The sequence below is a fragment of the Astatotilapia calliptera genome, chromosome 9 (assembly GCF_964374335.1).
Source record: "Astatotilapia calliptera chromosome 9, fAstCal68.1, whole genome shotgun sequence".
In the NCBI taxonomy this organism is placed as follows: domain Eukaryota; kingdom Metazoa; phylum Chordata; class Actinopteri; order Cichliformes; family Cichlidae; genus Astatotilapia; species Astatotilapia calliptera.
Window position 1 is genome coordinate 8,881,390 of NC_137430.1, and position 18,884 is coordinate 8,900,273.

The window sequence follows — 18,884 nt, forward strand, 5'->3', positions numbered from 1 at the left end:
TGCCAGTTTTGGGCCACAGCAGAAACAGGCTGGTATTGTCTTCAGGAAGGACGCCCCACTGAGCACGACTTGTCTAATTAACCACCTGAGCTGTGACAAACTGGGCTGCAAAGTGGCATAAAAGAACTTATTAATTTCCTTTTCACAACCTGCCATCCTTGTTAGTCTGAAAACTGAAATATTTATTACGATGTACCTCAGGGTATACATCCTGAAAATGGTATGGCTATTAAAATGCAAAGAAAGAAAGTAAGTAAGAAGTGACAAATCTAAGCTTGTGTACTTTTAAATCTTTCACTTTACATCATTTTTAAAAGGGAGCTGAATGTGGGCTTTGTGCACTAACTGTTCGAGCTTTCACAGTTCAGTCCATGAATCTATCAGAAGACCTTCTCTCTTGTACTGTAACAAAATGATGATGAGTGGATCAGAAGATTTAACATCTGCACAAATGCTTTGGCTTGTGAGGATCAGGTGTCTGTGTGTTCTGTGCGCTTTCTGCCGTGTAGACTGTGGGAATTATTTCGAAGGAGAGAGAAGGAGACGGTGCAGGGGTTCGATTGGCATGAATATTTCACGAGGGAGCTCCGGGGAAGCTGGATTTCATCAGCCTCTGACATCATGGAGGTGGAGTAGGCAGGAGACTGCAAAACTGTAAAGCAGCAAACTAACCCTTCAGATAAACAGAGGCAGGGAGAACAGAGGGTAATTAAACACAGGAAACCCCGAGGACACAAAGGCTCGATATGATTATTAACGTGGTGTTTACTTGCTTATGTTTTGTACCTTATGTTAGCGTTACACCGTGGGTGAAGGAAAACACAGAGCGATAGCAGTTTAGCAATCTGACTCTTTTGACCCTGCGTGTAGGATGTTTTAGTCGTGTGAAACTGACTTGATGCTGTTAATGCTAGTCGATGCCAGCTGTTAAACAAAAGGCAAAATTGAGAGTTTTTCAGTTTTGTTTTTGTGCTAAAATAACTGTTTTATTTCAAGATGCTTACTTGTGACAAATCCCTTTGTCTAAGGTGTATTTGGAGAGGCTCCTGACCTACGCAGAGATCGACATTTGCCCGGCCAATTGGAAGCGGATCGTGTTGGGAGCCATCCTCCTGGCTTCCAAAGTCTGGGACGACCAGGCGGTTTGGAACGTCGACTACTGCCAAATTCTCAAGGATATCACTGTGGAGGACATGTGAGTCAGTTTATTGACATCAGCAGCGTAGAGCTATATCCCTATAGACTCAGGTCAGTTGCAGAAGACGTCTGCTGTTATTTCTGCACTAAAACAGCTGAGTTGGCGATAGAAGCTAAAGCCTGGCATTTTATTTTCATTACATGGTTGTTTAAGAACATAGAAACAGTTTATTGTTTAACCATTTGCATGGAATAAATCAGCTAAAACACTTGATTTGTTACTAAGAGAAATAAAACATTATTAACTGATGGCAGCAGCTGAAATCAAAGCTATTTAGTCCTTTTTGTTTTCCCCGGACGCTGTTCTTCTCTGTGATCTTATGACTGGGAAATGTCTGGACTATTTCCATGACAACAGCTTCTCTCAAAGAGAAACCAGTGTCCTTGTGTGGGAGGTGCAGAATCACATGACTGACTATACCATATGATGATTTCAATAACATTAGCATTTCAGAACATACTGTAGCATATTCCTCCGAATGTTCAGTGTGAAACATTTCCAGCAGGAGTCTGTACGTCAGGCGCATGTTTAGGTTTAGGTCACATCTTTGGAGCACAATGGCCCTGAAACGAGGACTACCAGTTATTTTTATCACCGATAATGCTGCAGATTGTTTTACTGATTAATCAATGCAGCAATCAGCAGAAAAAATCATCCAGAATTTGTCAAGAATTTACTAAAGTAGCAGCTAAAAATTTATTATCGCAGCACTCCCCCCCCCCCATCTTTCTTCCTCAGAGCCACAATTCTCAAAGGTTGGTGCCATCAGCTGTTTGCTGGCTCCTAAAATGCCACACAGCCATGACCCTGGCAGAGTGTCAGCCATGTAAATAAATGCTTCCTCTTTGACTCATGGTTGCTGAGTGGGGTGATGGCAGATACAGCAGCACTTGTCTTTCTGTCCTGAGAATAGTCGGGCTTTGTGTGGTCAGCCTGTTTTCAAGAGCTGCTAAGAGTCTTTGACGGGAGAGTCTCTGACCATTTCGTCTAATGCCTTTGATCTGAGCAGGGATAGCTCAGTAGGTAGAGTGGTCGCCCCATGATTGGAAGGTCAGGGGTTGGAATCCACTTAACGGCTACCCTGAGGTACCCCTGAGCAAGATACCGTCCCCACACACTGCTCCCAGGCGCTAGATTGGTGGCTGCCGACTGCTTCACTGAGTGAATGGGTTAAATGCAGAGAAGAATTTCTTGTGACGATGAAGTATACATTATTATTATTATTATTATTTTATTTTGTTCTTGAGCTTAGAGTGTCTGAGGGACTTCAGATTACATTAGTTCCTCTTGTCACTTTCCCCATAAAATGGTAATACAGGGAGTGCAGAATTATTAGGCAAATGAGTATTTTGTCCACATCATCCTCTTCATGCATGTTGTCTTACTCCAAGCTGTATAGGCTCGAAAGCCTACTACCAATTAAGCATATTAGGTGATGTGCATCTCTGTAATGAGAAGGGGTGTGGTCTAATGACATCAACACCCTATATCAGGTGTGCATAATTATTAGGCAACGTCCTTTCCTTTGGCAAAATGGGTCAAAAGAAGGACTTGACAGGCTCAGAAAAGTCAAAAATAGTGAGATATCTTGCAGAGGGATGCAGCAGTCTCAAAATTGCAAAGCTTCTGAAGCGTGATCATCGAACAATCAAGCGTTTCATTCAAAATAGTCAACAGGGTCGCAAGAAGCGTGTGGAAAAACCAAGGTGCAAAATAACTGCCCATGAACTGAGAAAAGTCAAGCGTGCAGCTGCCAAGATGCCACTTGCCACCAGTTTGGCCATATTTCAGAGCTGCAACATCACTGGAGTGCCCAAAAGCACAAGGTGTGCAATACTCAGAGACATGGCCAAGGTAAGAAAGGCTGAAAGACGACCACCACTGAACAAGACACACAAGCTGAAATGTCAAGACTGGGCCAAGAAATATCTCAAGACTGGTTTTTCTAAGGTTTTATGGACTGATGAAATGAGAGTGAGTCTTGATGGGCCAGATGGATGGGCCCGTGGCTGGATTGGTAAAGGGCAGAGAGCTCCAGTCCGACTCAGACGCCAGCAAGGTGGAGGTGGAGTACTGGTTTGGGCTGGTATCATCAAAGATGAGCTTGTGGGGCCTTTTCGGGTTGAGGATGGAGTCAAGCTCAACTCCCAGTCCTACTGCCAGTTTCTGGAAGACACCTTCTTCAAGCAGTGGTACAGGAAGAAGTCTGCATCCTTCAAGAAAAACATGATTTTCATGCAGGACAATGCTCCATCACACGCGTCCAAGTACTCCACAGCGTGGCTGGCAAGAAAGGGTATAAAAGAAGAAAAACTAATGACATGGCCTCCTTGTTCACCTGATCTGAACCCCATTGAGAACCTGTGGTCCATCATCAAATGTGAGATTTACAAGGAGGGAAAACAGTACACCTCTCTGAACAGTGTCTGGGAGGCTGTGGTTGCTGCTGCACGCAATGTTGATGGTGAACAGATCAAAACACTGACAGAATCCATGGATGGCAGGCTTTTGAGTGTCCTTGCAAAGAAAGGTGGCTATATTGGTCGCTGATTTGTTTTTGTTTTGTTTTTGAATGTCAGAAATGTATATTTGTGAATGTGGAGATGTTATATTGGTTTCACTGGTAAAAATAAATAATTGAAATGGGTATATATTTGTTTTTGTTAAGTTGCCTAATAATTATGCACAGTAATAGTCACCTGCACACACAGATATCCCCCTAAAATAGCTAAAACTAAAAACAAACTAAAAACTACTTCCAAAAACATTCAGCTTTGATATTAATGAGTTTTTTGGGTTCATTGAGAACATGGTTGTTGTTCAATAATAACATTATTCCTCAAAAATACAACTTGCCTAATAATTCTGCACTCCCTGTAATGGTATCACGTCATTAAGCCTTAAAAACATTATGGTTTGTTAGTTTCTAACTAGTTGACAGTGAGAGATTCACAGTTTTCTGGGTTTGCAGGACAAAAATGTCAGCTTCATTTTAATGCTTAATCTTAGATTGTGGTGCATTTGGAGCAAAACGGGGAAGATGCCTCTGAAGCATGAGGTCAGAAAACTCAGTCTTATTTACCACGTCAACCTCAAATCCACTTGTGTGGATTATTCTGAGGAGGGACTCGGTGCTGTAGACGCCACCTCTCACCCCTCCTGCTTTCACACTTTTCTGCATCAGTGGATGTCTATTCTTGTCCTTGAGCTCAAATTCACAGGGCAATGAGCGTAATCCACCTGTTCAGGATTCTCTCCAGTGAGTGCAGCACAGTATGCACATCTGCTGTGCTCCCATATGGCAATTTACCGGACTGTGGCTCTTGATTTGACCAGAGATTTCCTCAGAAGGTCAATTTGAGTCCGTTCAAAGCCATGTTCTGGAACCTAGCCTGCTAAATTTCACGTTCCACCCACTGACTGAACAGTAGAAACGTCTTGGGAGAACACTGAGGAGCAGAGCAACACAAAAAGAAACAGATGAAAACAGGCTGAATGAGGAAAGATGAGGAAAAAGCAGCACTATTAGGCAGAGTTTGGCTACAGCAGAGCCTAAATTTAGCCCGTCTGTTGCTGCGTGGCTGTGAAAATATGTGTGTGAGCAACAAAGGGTAGGAAGAAGAGATGGCTAGTGGTTACAGTGCAGAAGGATTTGGTCACAACTGAAGAGTAACAGATGAAAGCGTCTGTCATCACGCTGCACCGAGGATCACAGAGCTGCTGAGCACAGGCACTGCATGACAATAGCACTTTCATGTGGGATTAATTCTTTCTTACACATAACGCTCAGTGTTCCTTGCTTAGATAGCATTCCCTTTTATCATAAAGAAGAGGCTTATGTTTGGTGGCGTAGGCTCAGTGCAGCCTACGCCACTCTGTGAGATGTTGGCTTTACCAATCAAACTAACCTTTATTTAAATAGCATAAGACTAATTAACTAACTCACACGTTTTCTCTTTCTTTTTTATGGAAAAAGGAATGAGCTGGAGCGTCAGTTCCTGGAATTGCTGCAGTTCAACATCAACGTGCCGTCCAGCGTCTACGCCAAGTATTACTTTGACCTGCGCTCGCTTGCTGAGGCCAATAACCTCAGCTTCCCCCTGGAGCCTCTCAGCAGGGACAAGGCGCAAAAACTAGAGGTGAGAAGCGCGCTGAAGTACTAGAGATAGGTTTATGTTTTTGGAGCTCAGGTAAAACAAGAAAAAAAAGAGGAAAAATATCAATTTATTTCAGCCTGGAATAGAAAAACCAAGGTAATTTGGGTAGTTGGTATTTTGACGAGCTTCTGATCATTACAAAAACATAAATGTTGATCTCCTGCCGGGTGAAGGACAGGATGCAGGGACGTGCTGCTGTGCAGGTAGCTTCGCTCTCTTCCTTCCTGTCCTGCAGCCTTACTGCTGTTAGTGTTTCATTCATTGATGCCATTGCTTGATCTGTTGGAGCAAAACAAACTTTTTACAGCAGGTATACCAGTGTTAATAACGGCTGCATTCCATTTAGTTTTAGAGTTTTAAACATCAAGCTGGCTGAAGGTGAGACGTCTCCATGTGACGAGTGGAATTGGTTGATTAATTTATTTGGAGATGAGACCATTCCTCAACATTAATCTAGTTATTTAATGTCCAAAAATAACCCCCAAAAGAAAAAGCAGTTTACTTAAAAGACTGCTAAAAGTGAACCCACGTGTCTTTGTGATTTTGAAAAAATTCCCATTCCCACCTGAGTTGAGCAGGACAATAAGAGAGAAACTCTGGTGTGATCGAGAGGTCATTATTGTCACTTTCTCACCTGAACTGCACAAAGCACAGTTTAAATGAAATGTTTCTAAGCGCGTTTGGTGTGTGAGCCCATCTCAGACTTGTGGTGTCGTAACCACTACTTACACATAACACACTATGTGTTTGGTACACACACACAGGCAAAGATGTTCTGTAGTCACTCCAACTAAAACATAGGAAGGCACCCCCGGCTCCATCTCACTTGCTCTTTTGTTTGACTTGCAGGCCATCTCACGGCTGTGTGATGACAAGTACAAAGACTTGAGGAAACTAGCCAAGAAGCGCTCGGTGAGCGCAGACAACCTAACAGTGGTGCGGTGGTGTCCGGCCATCATTTCCTAACACTGGCTGTCTGCAGAGGAATGCATCATAGACCTGTACTGTATTTCTGCCTAGTATGCAGGCAGACCAGGTGGGCAGCAGTCGTGTGGATCAGTGTCAGTCTGGAATCTCCTCACACATACACACGCCCCTTCAACAATCTGGCACTATTACAAATGTTATTGCATCCAGACTGGTTGTTGTACATAAAAGAAGTCCTGTTTCCTGCCTGCACCGAACCAAACGGAGCTAAGCTGAACCAAACTGAACGCTGTTGGAATGAAGACCACCTAACTTCAGAAGATAAGCAGCCAGGTGGAAATACAGAAGTGGAGAGACTTGTGTGAAGTCCAGAAATGAAAATAGGAACACGCTTAAAAAGCAGAATACAGGACGTAACAGCGGCAGCGGCGCTTCATAATTCCCTCCAATGCTCAAGTGCTTGTACAGCTGCTGGAGGGGACGCCGTGTACATTCCTTTGATTTTAATCTTCTGGTTCAGTCAGTACGTTAGCTGAAGCATGAGATGATCGTTTGACAGCTTATAGACACATTTCAGACTTTACTTCAATTTCTCAGTTAGTTTGTGTTTTGTTGGGTGTTTTTGTTCTTTTCCATTCCCACACAGCAGCTCCCTCTGTTCGCAGAGACAAGCGCATACAAAAGAAAGACATTTCACAGTTAGCTTAGCAGTACAGTTGATACGTGGACTACATATCCTCAGCCCTCCTTGACAAACAGAATCCGCTGAGCATTGTCTCAGATGGGGACCATTTGACTGAAGTTTTCATCAGGATAACTGACATTCAACGAGACAAGTCCGTTTTTAGCTCAAGGGCACTTATTCACCTTGTAGGCATCCAGTTGCAGAATAGTATCTCTGACAGTACGGCCACCCAGCAACCATTCAGATAAAGCAATATTCATGCATCGCTTTGTTGTTGTGATTAAATATAACAAAGCACGCACACATGGGAGGAGATTTTACTGGAAGACAGAAACGAGACATACTGTAGAGCTTCTGTTGTACTTTATTCACTGCCATTGCCCTGACCTGTGGTGCCTGTAATAAGCTAGTTAAACACTTCTCCCCTCTCTGCTGGAGAAAAAAAAAAAGAACAAATAAGTCTGAAGTATTTTTTTTCCTCTAGCGTTTTGTACGGTTCTTCCAACTTACAAAGTAACAGCACAAGCGAAAACATTGACATTAAAATGCCAACTAAAAGCATGAACCTTCAGGGTCGTCACAGACTGAAACGAATGAAAAAGCTACGAGCGATGATTGAAACACTGCTTACAAAATGATAGATTGTATACATTTTGCTAAATTGTCTTTGTACAGTGTAAATACAGCACCGTCGTGTGCAAAAATCTGTAAACTGAGGTCATAATGTTAAAAAAAATACAAAAAGAATAAGGTTAGAATATTTATATGGGTCAGTTTATACTGTAAATGGGGAGGGGCAAATATGTCTAAATATGTGTTTCTATGACAAATCAAGCAAAGAAGAGAGTCAAGTTTTACGATTTAAATAGGAAACACCACTTAAGATTTTTTGGTCTCTTGTCAACAATTTCACAATGCTGAAAATGCCATTTTTTTTAATGTGACATAATGTGTGTGGTATGGAGATAACACATGACAATTCAATTTCATTTTATTATTATTATTATGATTTTTTTGTGTTTGTAAGTCTTCTCTGTGAAACGTTACCCTACTCATGTGTTTTTGATAAAATAAGGATGTTTGTTTCCTCTGATGCTGTAAAATTGGCAAGATGTTGTAAAAGGTCATCAGGTGAGTCAAAAATATCACTCAGTATGTCATTAAATAATAATAATGTCTGAACTGAGAATTCATATTTGGCAGACTTATTCTGTTAACACGCATCACTAACCCTCCTGTTGTCTTTGGCTCAAATTTAATTTGTATCAATTTCCACATGAATTTGTTTTTTTTAAATTGGACTTAAAGATTTAAAAAAGTTAAACCCACAAAAAAAGATTTATTCAGACTGTATTTAAAAGATGGACTTTGTGCCTTAAACCTGCATTTTATCTCATAGCCAGCAGGGGGCATTTCGTCTCGTAGCAAAAAGGAGTCCAGTTGCACAGAAGTGTATGGGGAAAAGGAAGTTGGTGTCAGTCCAAATGCTCAGCTCCAAGTTGTAACACTTTTCATGTCTACACCAACTAATTGGCGATTCTGTGAGAAAATTCCCTCTTGACGACTTTTCCACTTCTCACTCGTAGCTGGTGAGTTAAAAAGTTTATTTTGGGTCCTGATTGGGCACGCTGTCCATCTAACGAATAAATGGAAGCACGTTTTTCTTTTACGACTGATTGGTGGTGTTAAGCACTGGCGTTCAAAATGTCTTTTTTATACAATATTATTCGCTTACATCAACAGTCATCTGATAACCTTTTGCAGCATTTTGCCAGCCTCACAGAAACATTAGTAAAACTGTCATAAACAGTATTTTCATAAACGGCTCCCTTCCTGATTCCTCCTCCTCCTCCTTTTTTTTCCCCTTGAGTTTTTTCCTTTAAAAACAGAAAAAAGGCCAGTCTACAGATTTGAGTTCAGTTGCTGTTCTGGGTGTATGAGGATAGGATAAAAATGAACTTCATGTGACCGGCTGTTTGCCTTACAATCAACCAGACTCTAAATCTAAATCGGTGAATAGACACAATCTTGATGTAATCTAAAAAAAATCTAAGGACTTACTTTTATTTCTTTTTAATGAAATAAAAAGATCAGGGGGAAAACGCGTTCTGATTTCAAATGTGACATCGGTTTGTTCTTGTGCATTTCATCGGTAGCCTCCAGGAGTGTGATTTATGTTACTTTGCTTTTCTAAGCTACCAGAAAATCAGTCTGGCCTGCAGGCGTGCAGAGCGGCAGAACTGTACCAAAGTCATGGAGGAAAAAATGAAGGAAGCTCTGATGTGGTGTCTGATCTTAGAGAAGTGCTTTTTTTGTGTGTGCATGTGGCGCTTTGAATGATTGGTAAATAAAAAGTGCAAAATGCATCTTTGGGGGAAGTTACGATGCTGGAGTAGCTGTTGTGAGATATTGAAAGATTGTATATCCTATTTATTGTATGTGTGTGTACATACCGCCCAGTGTGGTTTTCTCTGCACGCAGAAAGAAGCCGCGTGGCTGACAGTGGTGAATCCTGATGTGGAGAACGTACCCCCTCCCTCTGATAGCAAAGACCGGTTTTGTGTGTTTGTGTGCGTGTGCATGTGTGTGTGTGTGTGTGTGTCATAGCCTTGTGCACTGAGCTCTACCTCTGCATAGAGTTTTACTTTTTTCTCTAATGTTTTTTCTTCCTCTCCAATATGACATTTTTCAAATTTGACAAATACAGCTTTGATCATGATGGCAGTAAACTGCTGCAGCTGTGACACTTTTGTTCTTCTTGTTGATGGATAATTTCAACAACTTGTACTGTATTCTGTTGTAAATGTCAGTGTATTATTTCCTCCTTCCATTTGTTCCTGTTCTGAGTTGCCAAACTTTTCTCTGTATGTTTTCAACTATGATTTAAAAACAAAAAAAACAAACCTGCTCCCATTTTAGGAAAAAAACTTTGCAAGAATTAAAATTTCCAACCTTGCAGTTCATGGTGTGTTTTTTCTTTGTCTCGCTTCATCATAATCGATTTAATAATCAGTGAAAGAAACACACTCCAAGATCTTAGACCTCCTTCTCTTTCACCTTGTTAACTCAAGTGTTTTTCACAATAAGACAATATTTTGATATGTACTATAATGTACAAGTGATGTGTGTTGCGCTCACACAGTGTACCATTTAAATGGCTTACAGCAAGTGCTAATACAAAGATTACATTCTGCCATTCAGTCACTGAGGGACACATTCAGTCCTTCATACTGGCCTCGATTTGTTATTATTTTATTAGTCCTTTATTTATCCAGGTAAAAATCTCATTGAGATTAAAAATCTCATTTCCAAGAGAGACCTGGCATCATGGCAACAAAAGTCAAAAGATTTGTGTTTTAATTGCTGCTGTGGTAACTATCCAGGTAATTTCAATGAAGAAGTGCTGTTAGCTTTTATTAAAAGCACTGTTCGAACCGCTGTTGTGAACACCATCAAGCTGAAGTAATAAGTGAATAGGAACAACATCACTTTACAAGTTGAGAAAGTTCTATAAAAAACAGGAGTCTGTGAAAAACTCAAGTACACAAGCAGAAGTTTTGGCAGTTTGCTGGTCTGAAACATCTACACAATGCCTCAACCTTCCCATGAGAGGCGTTCCAACAAAATCACCCCAAGGCCAGACCATGTGATGCACAGAGAAACATGTTGAACTCTAGTGCACTTGTACAACTAGAGAAAGAAAAAGTACATTTTGTATGGAAGGAGAAAACGTCTCCCTGAAAAGACCGTGGCAACACAGGTTTGAGTTGCAAAGTTACATCTGAACAAACCTAGAACTGGAGATGTTTTTCTCCTAATAGAGAGCTCAACTTTTGGTGAAAACTAAGCATGGCATATCAAGACAAATGCCTAATAACGGTCAAACACCGTGGTGATGTGATGATTTTGGACCTGGGTACTTCATTGAGTCGACCACAAACTCCTCTGTGTACCAAAGTATTCTAGAGTCAAATGTGAGCCATTTATCTGACAGGTAAAGCTTGGCCCAAATTGGCTCCTGGAACAGGACAACGATCCCATGCACAGCACTAAATCGAGACAGAATAGCTGAAAAAGAAAAGATTCAAAGTCGTCAGCCTGACTGAAACAGGAATCACACACAAGAGAGCGGGGGATAAATTAATGCCGGAAAACGTTGATGAACTGAAGCAACTGTAAAATTTGGTACAACAGGATAGATTAGTCCTGTTACAGTGTTACCAATAGTTTTAATGTTCCCCAAGCCAGTTAGATCTTGCTAATAATTAGAGAAATCTCTGTACGTCCATCTGTTTGCCTTTTCCTCTGCTATCTCGACTCCTGTTCATCTGATCCACCTCAAACCTAGCAGGGGTGTTTCTGGAGCTTGCAGTGTTCTTCCTGGTGTCTCTGCTGCCTTTTTGCAAACTGCTCAAACATTTCAGATCATTTGGATTAAAGTTTGGTCAAATACTTTGAATGAAGAGTCAGAAAAGCTAAACTTTGTCCGGAATGGAGATGTAAAATTTGCTCTGATCTGCAGTGAGGAGTGACATCATTAGACAATATCATTAAAGGTGCTGAAAGAATTCTCAGTAGGGTTCATCGCTACTTAACCCTTGTGTGGTGTTCGTATTTTTGTTACTCAGCCAGTGTTCATGGGTCTGGTGGACCCGCTAGAGTTTTGGCTTTCCAAATTAACACTATCAAACAATTTTATGTTAAATTACTCAACAGATGTTTACTTCATCCCAATTACAAGACATATGAACAGCAAACATGGTTAATTTTTTCCCTTTACCTTTGTTAGATCACATTTATGAATTAATGTGCTTCTCGTTTTTCTTTTATATAAAATGTTATAAATAAATCAGTTATAATCAAGTGGAGTGAGTGGAAAGACACAACACATTTACACGTGAAAAAATAATTAATTGTTTAATTTTTCTTTTGAAAAAAACTGAACACGGGTCTCACAGACCCGAACACCATACAAGGGTTAAACGTTTCAGTGACATTTGATCTTTTGTCAATATAAAAACAGCTTTAAGATGAAGACACTGATCCCACAGGACAAGCATTACGTGTTTTATCAAATTAGAAATTTCTCACCCTGTATGTTCATATTCAATGCTATATCCCAAGCCTTTTTATAATCTTTTGGAAAGTTTGTCACTCGTGTTCATTGGAAGCAAACACAAACGTCTCATGCATCATTTCCTAGGAGATGGGAGATGGCTGTGGATCAGGTGGATGTTCAGGTAATTATTTAGGTGGGAACTTTTCCAAGTAATTAGATAAGTGAGGAGCAGCCAAGTTTGAAACGAAAACGATTGTTGGCTTGAATGGAAAATGCATCTACCAAAGCCACAGTCTAATGGGGAGGATGGAAAGCTTTCCTGGGGATATTATGCCATTATGGCCTCATATTTTAATGTAGTGAGTTTGAGAGTTTGATGTGAAAAGCGTTAGCTTTTTTTTGTTTGTTTGTTTTAAATCAAACTATGAAATGACTTTAAAAATGTTTTGCCTGTCATTCTTTCTTCTAAAGCAGGGGTAGGCAACTCCAGGCCTCGAGTGCCGGTGTCCTGCAGGTTTTAGATATCACGTGAGTGAGGATGCCGGCACTCGAGGCCTGGAGTTGCCTACCCCTGGGTTACCCCTTTTATAGAAACCAATCAGAGTGGATGCCACATTCTACTTTAAATCAAATACAGATTGTGGTCCACGCCACTCCTCTGGGAGGGAGAGAGAGGGTAGCAGTTGAGGCTCTTTTACTGCTAAAACTGTGCCGTTAGCTGTTGCTTTGAACTCAACCGGAGCAGCTGCACAAATTTCTTATGCTGTCTTGAAAAGGTCATCACGGGCAAAATAAAATCAGTCATAACAGACTTCTGAGTGGGATTTTTTGTGTGTGTGGGCAAGCGTGGACGTGCTAATGATCACTGATCTGTAGTAATTATGAGCCAAGCCAACTGTCTTTACCCATGTGTGCCCTCAGCAAACTAACGTCATGGGGAATCTGTGCTCTGTACAGGAGAGAGTCAGTCTCTCTCTCTCATGGTCTATATACATATATATGTGTGTATATACATATATAGCATACATACACCTGTGCTGTCTTTAAGACAAATGATTAAACATGGCTGTATTTCCTAGCCGTATTATGCGAGCTTCCAGTAAATCCTTAACAGCCATAAACTGCTATCAGCTGTGGGAAAATGCAGTTTACAACCTCCTTATGTTTCACGAGAGCAAATCCACTGTCTGCATATCTGCACGTTATCTTTATTTGTCATTGTAAAATGCCTCAGTAGCTTCTTATATTTTTATGGAGCGGCCTGTTCGAGCATGCCTACCATTGTGGTGAAGAACCTAATACAGTAGTTTAGCATGAGTAAGCCGGGAGGCTTGTTCCTCTCCTGTAAAGACAACCAACAGCACCAAAATATCTTTGCAATGCCAGGACAGCGGTGAGCTTTTGCGAGTGGGTTAAGAATAGATCGACAATGGGGCTCACGCCTGTCTTCTGTTGTCTGAGGACAGACGGTTGTCTGCAGGGGACGGAGGAAGAGGTAAGGTGGTGTGCTAACTTCACTCAGCCTTTCAGAAGCTTGGGTGATTCAGATGAATCTGATACAGTTTTACCCGCAGGGACTGGGTGAGAGAATTGGAGTGTCATGCTGCCCACCTGGGAGCCTACGTGATCCTTTGTGGAAAGGCTAGAGGAGAGACAAGAAGTGGATAGGAAGTGGAGTGCTGGCTTAATGATTTTAGCCTTTGGTCCGAAACTGGAGGACCTGACGATTTTGGAGGCCCTTGAGCATAACAGACATGGCGGGATCAAGTGCCTCAGAGGTGCTTTTTATCTCTGTCAATCACAGCATCACTTTAATGGGTGAGTTGCCTCTAGTTTTGTTTTAAATTGTTATTTATGGCTTTAGATATTGCAGTTAAACTAAAGATCATGAGGGGTAATCTCAGTTTTTTTAGGCTGATTGAATAATCACATTAATTTGTTTTCCTTTTCTTCCCCACAGGAAAGGTGTGGCTCGTCGTGATGATCTTCCTCCGTGTCCTGATCCTCCTCTTCGCCGGTTATCCTCTCTACCAGGATGAGCAGGAGAGATTTGTGTGCAACACCATCCAGCCTGGCTGCGCCAACGTGTGCTACGATCTGTTTTCTCCTGTTTCACTCTTCCGCTTCTGGCTGGTGCAGCTTGTCACCGTGTGCATCCCTTACATCCTCTTTGTCATCTACGTGGTCCATAAGGTGTCCAACGCCCTCACGGTGGAGCTGAACTCCCAGAAACAAACCAAAGCCTTTCAGCTGTTCAGAATCCGACAGGAGCCGTCCAACAAGTTGCCTCTCGCGGTAGAGCAGCGAGGGTGGGCCCGGTCCTTCAGTGGAGCCTACATCCTCCATCTGATGTTCAGGACTCTGCTGGAAGCAGGCTTTGGAGCAGCTCACTACTATCTGTTTGGTTTCTACATCCCCAGGAGGTTTCTTTGCCAGCATGCTCCGTGCACTACTCAGGTGGACTGCTACATCTCCAGGCCCACTGAGAAGACTGTGATGCTCAACTTTATGCTCGGCGTGGCCGCTCTGTCCTTTTTCCTGAATGTGCTGGATTTTATCTGCACCGTCAAGCGCTTGGTGAGACAGAAGAGCAAGAGGAAGATGATGGTTGAGAAAATACTAGAAGAGGAGCAATGCTTCCTTTCAGCGGGAGGAGCGTCCAGGGGCAACGACCAAGAGCAGGAAGCACAAGACGGGCAAAAGGGGGGTTTCCTGAAGAGGAGAGGCAGCAAAGGGTCTTGTGGAGTAGGGAAACGTGATTTAGCTCAAGAACCTCCCTCCATGGAGCGCTACTCTCTTCCTCGTTCTCTCGGCCCGATGGGCTGCACCACCAACGGTAACAATGCCGACTCGGTCTCCCAGGAGGAGGCTCCAGAAAGGGCCGGCAGCGAGGTGGCTCTCTGTCCCTTGGAGCCCATGGGGACGCCCAGATCTATTCGTGTTAGCAAACGGGGCCGACTCAAACCTCCACCCCCACCCAGACGTGACCTTGGTTTTCCCTCTGTGGGGCCATGTGCCCCAGTGGGAGATATTTCCACAGCAACAGCAATCTGTACCAGAAAGGTGGGCCAGTATACACTTGTTGAGGTTGGCTGCAGCGCAGAGCTGCAGACGGGCGACGATGGGCAGGAGAAAAGATCCGAGTGGGTCTGACTTTAATACTGTTAGAAGCAACAACTGCTTGGGTTGATATTTTACCACGTGACTGCCCTGTCACCCTGAGAAGAATCTATAATGGCATTACATTCACCGGACACCTTAGACTCTTATTTGCCATGATTTTTTTAATCATACCATCAAGCCGCATCTCCTTTGCAGCACTGGTCCGGTGATGCAAACTGACAAGAATTCAGCAAATCTCTGAATTTAGCAAGTCAGGAATGACAGTGAACTCAAGCCCTAACTGTCTTTGAGCTAATCCAATCCCTGAAACAATCTAAAAGAGGGCAGCCCACCTGTTGTTTGTTTTTTTCTTTCTCCCCATGATGCTTTTACCCCTTTTATAAACAAAGGCAGGCCCCACCCCACCTGACTGACTTTATTTACTGTGTCAGGGTCCCCGGGGTCAAAGCAGACACGAGCAGCCTCTGGGCGACCTTTTTGAACAAGAGAGTCGGGCCTAAATGAAAGGCAGTAATCTCACTAAGTCGCTGTTACCACACGTAGACGACAGAAAAGGATTCCTCCACAGCAGTGAAGGACACCGTGAAGGCCGATATAAGATCACAAAGCAATTATGTTCTCCCATAGGGGCTCTGTATTTATGGAGACAGCTTGTCACTCTATTTCAGGGCCTCGCAGAGCTTAGAAGGAATATAAACCTTAACATGGGCTGACACTAGAAATAGAGCACAGCGGAGCCCTGCAAAGGAGGACTGTGTGCTGCCCTTCAGGTTATCTGCGCTCAGCTTTGGTTTCCCTTTGATCAAAGCTCAGGTTAACGTGTGCCAGAAACTAGCAAACTGCTCCGACACATATCAATCACAGAAATTATGATAACATGAAATGTGACCCTTTTTTTTTCAACTCCCCAGGTGAATTCACGTGGAGGTCAAGAGTCTCCTACAGTAAATCAGCTGCGTTGCTCTTGATTATGTGTCGCTGTCGCTGAGGGGCCAGCCTTTGTGGAAATGGATAGCTCTTGATCTTCGTCCTCTTGTGGTTTTTTTGATGATGACAACAAGAGCTCCGAGCCTCATATCTCACCTAGCTACAGAGTACCGCACCCTGACTGCGACCACGGGGAGGGGAGGGTTCATCAGACCAACATCAAAGGGATTCTTAACTCTTAATGTAAAATGATGCATTCTGAATCCTACAGTTCAAATAATTCACATTACAATGTTGTGTTTACATAGTGTGTCTGGAAAGTATTCACAGTGCTTCACTTTTTCCGTATTTGTTCCAACATCTGAGCGATTGGGATAAAAGGGCCTTAGTCAGGGAGGTGTCCAAAAACCAGATGGTCACTCGAGCATTGCTCTGGACAAGCATTTCTGCGGCACTCCACCAGTCAGGCTTGTGTGGCACATGACAGCCTGCCTGCAGTTTGCCAAAAGGCACCTGAAGGATGGTGCGATGAAACAAAGACTGAACTAAGAGCTGGACATCAGTCGATCAATGCCACCCCACAGTGAAGCAAGGTGGCGGCAGCTTCATGCTGTGAGGATGTTTTTTGACAGCAGGAACTGGGAGACTAATCAGGTAAAGATGAATGCTGCCTTGACGATAACCTGCTCCTGAGCGCTCTGGACCTCAGACTGGGGCGAAGGTTAATCTTCAAACAGGACAGCAACTGCAAGCACACAGCCAAGACAACACAGGAGTGGCTTCGGGACAGAGCCCAAACTCTCATCTCTGGAGAGTTATGAGAACAGCTGTGCACCGCTCCAACCTAAGGGAGCTGTGATTGCTTCCAAAGATGCTTCAACAAAGTATCGAGCAAAGGCTGCCAATCCTTATATACATGTCATGTTTTTGTCTTTTAGTTTTAATAAATATTTAAGAATTTCAAGCAAACGTTTCTTTTACTTTGTCATTATGGGGAATTGTGTGTAGACTTTTTAGGTGACATGACAAAATGTGGAAGAAGTGAAGCTCTGTGAACACTTTCCAGATGCACGGTAACATAAAAATTGATTGCAATTACTGCCTTTTTTTTTAACCTTTATAATATCAAATGAATTAATATCCAGTCAGTGTGGATTTTTTTTTCAAGTGAGAATTCATGTTTGTGCTTTAAGCTTTTCTTAGATTTTTATGCACTCGTTCATTAGCAGTTCTGATTTTCTATTAAAATGGTGATGACGCTGAAAGCAAACTTTTCTCAGCACTGTATTGTTCCTCCTTCCCGCTGTGCTGTATTCTCTGCACCAGCACTGTACTCTGAAGTCTTGCTGCCCTCCAGTGACGCCGAATGTAAAGTGCTGCCTTCAACTGAATCAGCTGCTCTCTGGAAACGTGAAATGTGCATGTTTTTCCCCCGAATTCCCAGAGCTGTAGGCATGCTGTTCATTTTCAGTTATAAAACCACGTTATTGTACTGAAAGAAAAGGAAAAAATTAATTACTTCTGTTTTCACTGATTATCCCAAAATAGCTTGTTTTACAGATATATTTATTTTGAAAGACAAAAAACTAATAGCTACTAAAACTACTCCCTACCTGAAAATACCGTACACCACACTGGACCATTAGACTTGCTGTGAAACGTGTGTATTATCATGATGTCCCCTTTTGTGCCTTTTTGTGCTACTGTGAGCATTTAGTAACATCTGCTGCAATGAAACATTGAAATGTGAAAGTGGCTTTTTCTTCTTTTCGTTTGCTACTGCTGTTGTCTCGAAAAATAAAAAGCTAATCAAAGGAATCACCTAAAAAGATTTCTTGATTTCAAACATTTCACCAGCGTGTAAATAATAAGCCTTTAGCCATGTAAAGTGGCAGATACTGGTGCTGGCTGGAAAGACTGTCTGATGAGGAATTTTAGGTTGGGGGAAGCAGTCCCTGCAGAGGATTCTGGGAGAAATAAAGTGCACAATGGAAACACTGGGAAAGTGCAATGGCATGCTATCTGTGGGTGCATGTACTGCAGCTCCTCCTTACAGTAGGCGCTGCTAGCAGACTGTTTATTATGAAATGTTCCGTTCCACAGCAGTGAGTCAAATATGCTGGTGTTAAATCTGCCGCAGGTACAGCCGTGAGTCTGTGGGTTTTGTTTCACAGTGAAGCCTTCGATGGGTTTCATTTGGTATTCATGATGACTCTATTAATCATTTCGTCAATGTGGTTATTTGGAGTTTAAAAGAAAACTTTAGGACTGCAAATGGACCCTTTTCCTTTTCCACTGGTAATCTGAACTCTGAACTTGAGAAAAACTTAGCTTGGAAACCTCCCACTGTTCTTCGTTTAGGTCTTTAAGAACATTTGATTGGGCGTGTCCACTGTAGCACTTCCAAATATTTGTTATTATAAAGCATCTCTGACTTACAAAAGCCTTACGCCTGTTGTGAGTACAGAGCACAAAGAGACCAGTCCCCAGGCAGCCGTGAGATTTTACACAATCAGAACAATATGCCCCTCTGTCTCCAGCGAGACAATGATGGCTCCTGTTTTTGGGAGGTCAGCTCATCTTCACTTTGTGCGCTGAGACTACACCCAACACCTTACTCACTGCTCTCCTGTTCCCTGTGAGACACTAACACAAAGTAAAAGCAGCTTCACTGTCCCGCTAACTGTCTGACGCACATTCAGCTGTTGGAAAAGAGGGATCAAGACAGAAAAGAGCATGGCTTACATGCACTGTAGTAAACAGAAACTGGAAAAAAAATTGATGAAAAACAAATGTGTATGTTCTCTC

At 42.5% G+C, this 18,884-nt stretch overlaps 2 protein-coding genes across 5 annotated transcripts in view; both read left to right on the plus strand.

The window, feature by feature from the left end:
• The window catches only part of ccny (cyclin Y), a 45,859-nt gene extending 36,526 nt beyond the window's left edge, over positions 1–9,333 (plus strand). For 3 of the 4 annotated variants that reach the window (XM_026179373.2, XM_026179375.2, XM_026179374.2), the window contains 3 exons: positions 1,029–1,195; positions 5,175–5,337; positions 6,205–6,463. In XM_026179373.2, coding sequence (XP_026035158.1) covers positions 1,029–1,195; positions 5,175–5,337; positions 6,205–6,321 — 447 coding nt within the window. In that variant the 3' untranslated portion in view covers positions 6,322–6,463. Of the gene's footprint in view, positions 1–1,028; positions 1,196–5,174; positions 5,338–6,204 lie in introns of all 4 variants that reach the window. The other variant, XM_026179376.2, reaches the window with a different exon arrangement.
• A 4,308-nt stretch (positions 9,334–13,641) lies between these two features.
• Positions 13,642–15,305, plus strand: gjd4 (gap junction protein delta 4). Its single transcript, XM_026180035.2, has 2 exons — positions 13,642–13,844; positions 13,987–15,305. The coding sequence occupies exons 1-2, from the start codon at positions 13,781–13,783 to the stop codon at positions 15,177–15,179; spliced, it is 1,257 nt and encodes a 418-aa protein (XP_026035820.2). The 5' UTR covers positions 13,642–13,780; the 3' UTR covers positions 15,180–15,305.
• Positions 15,306–18,884: the final 3,579 nt, after the last annotated feature.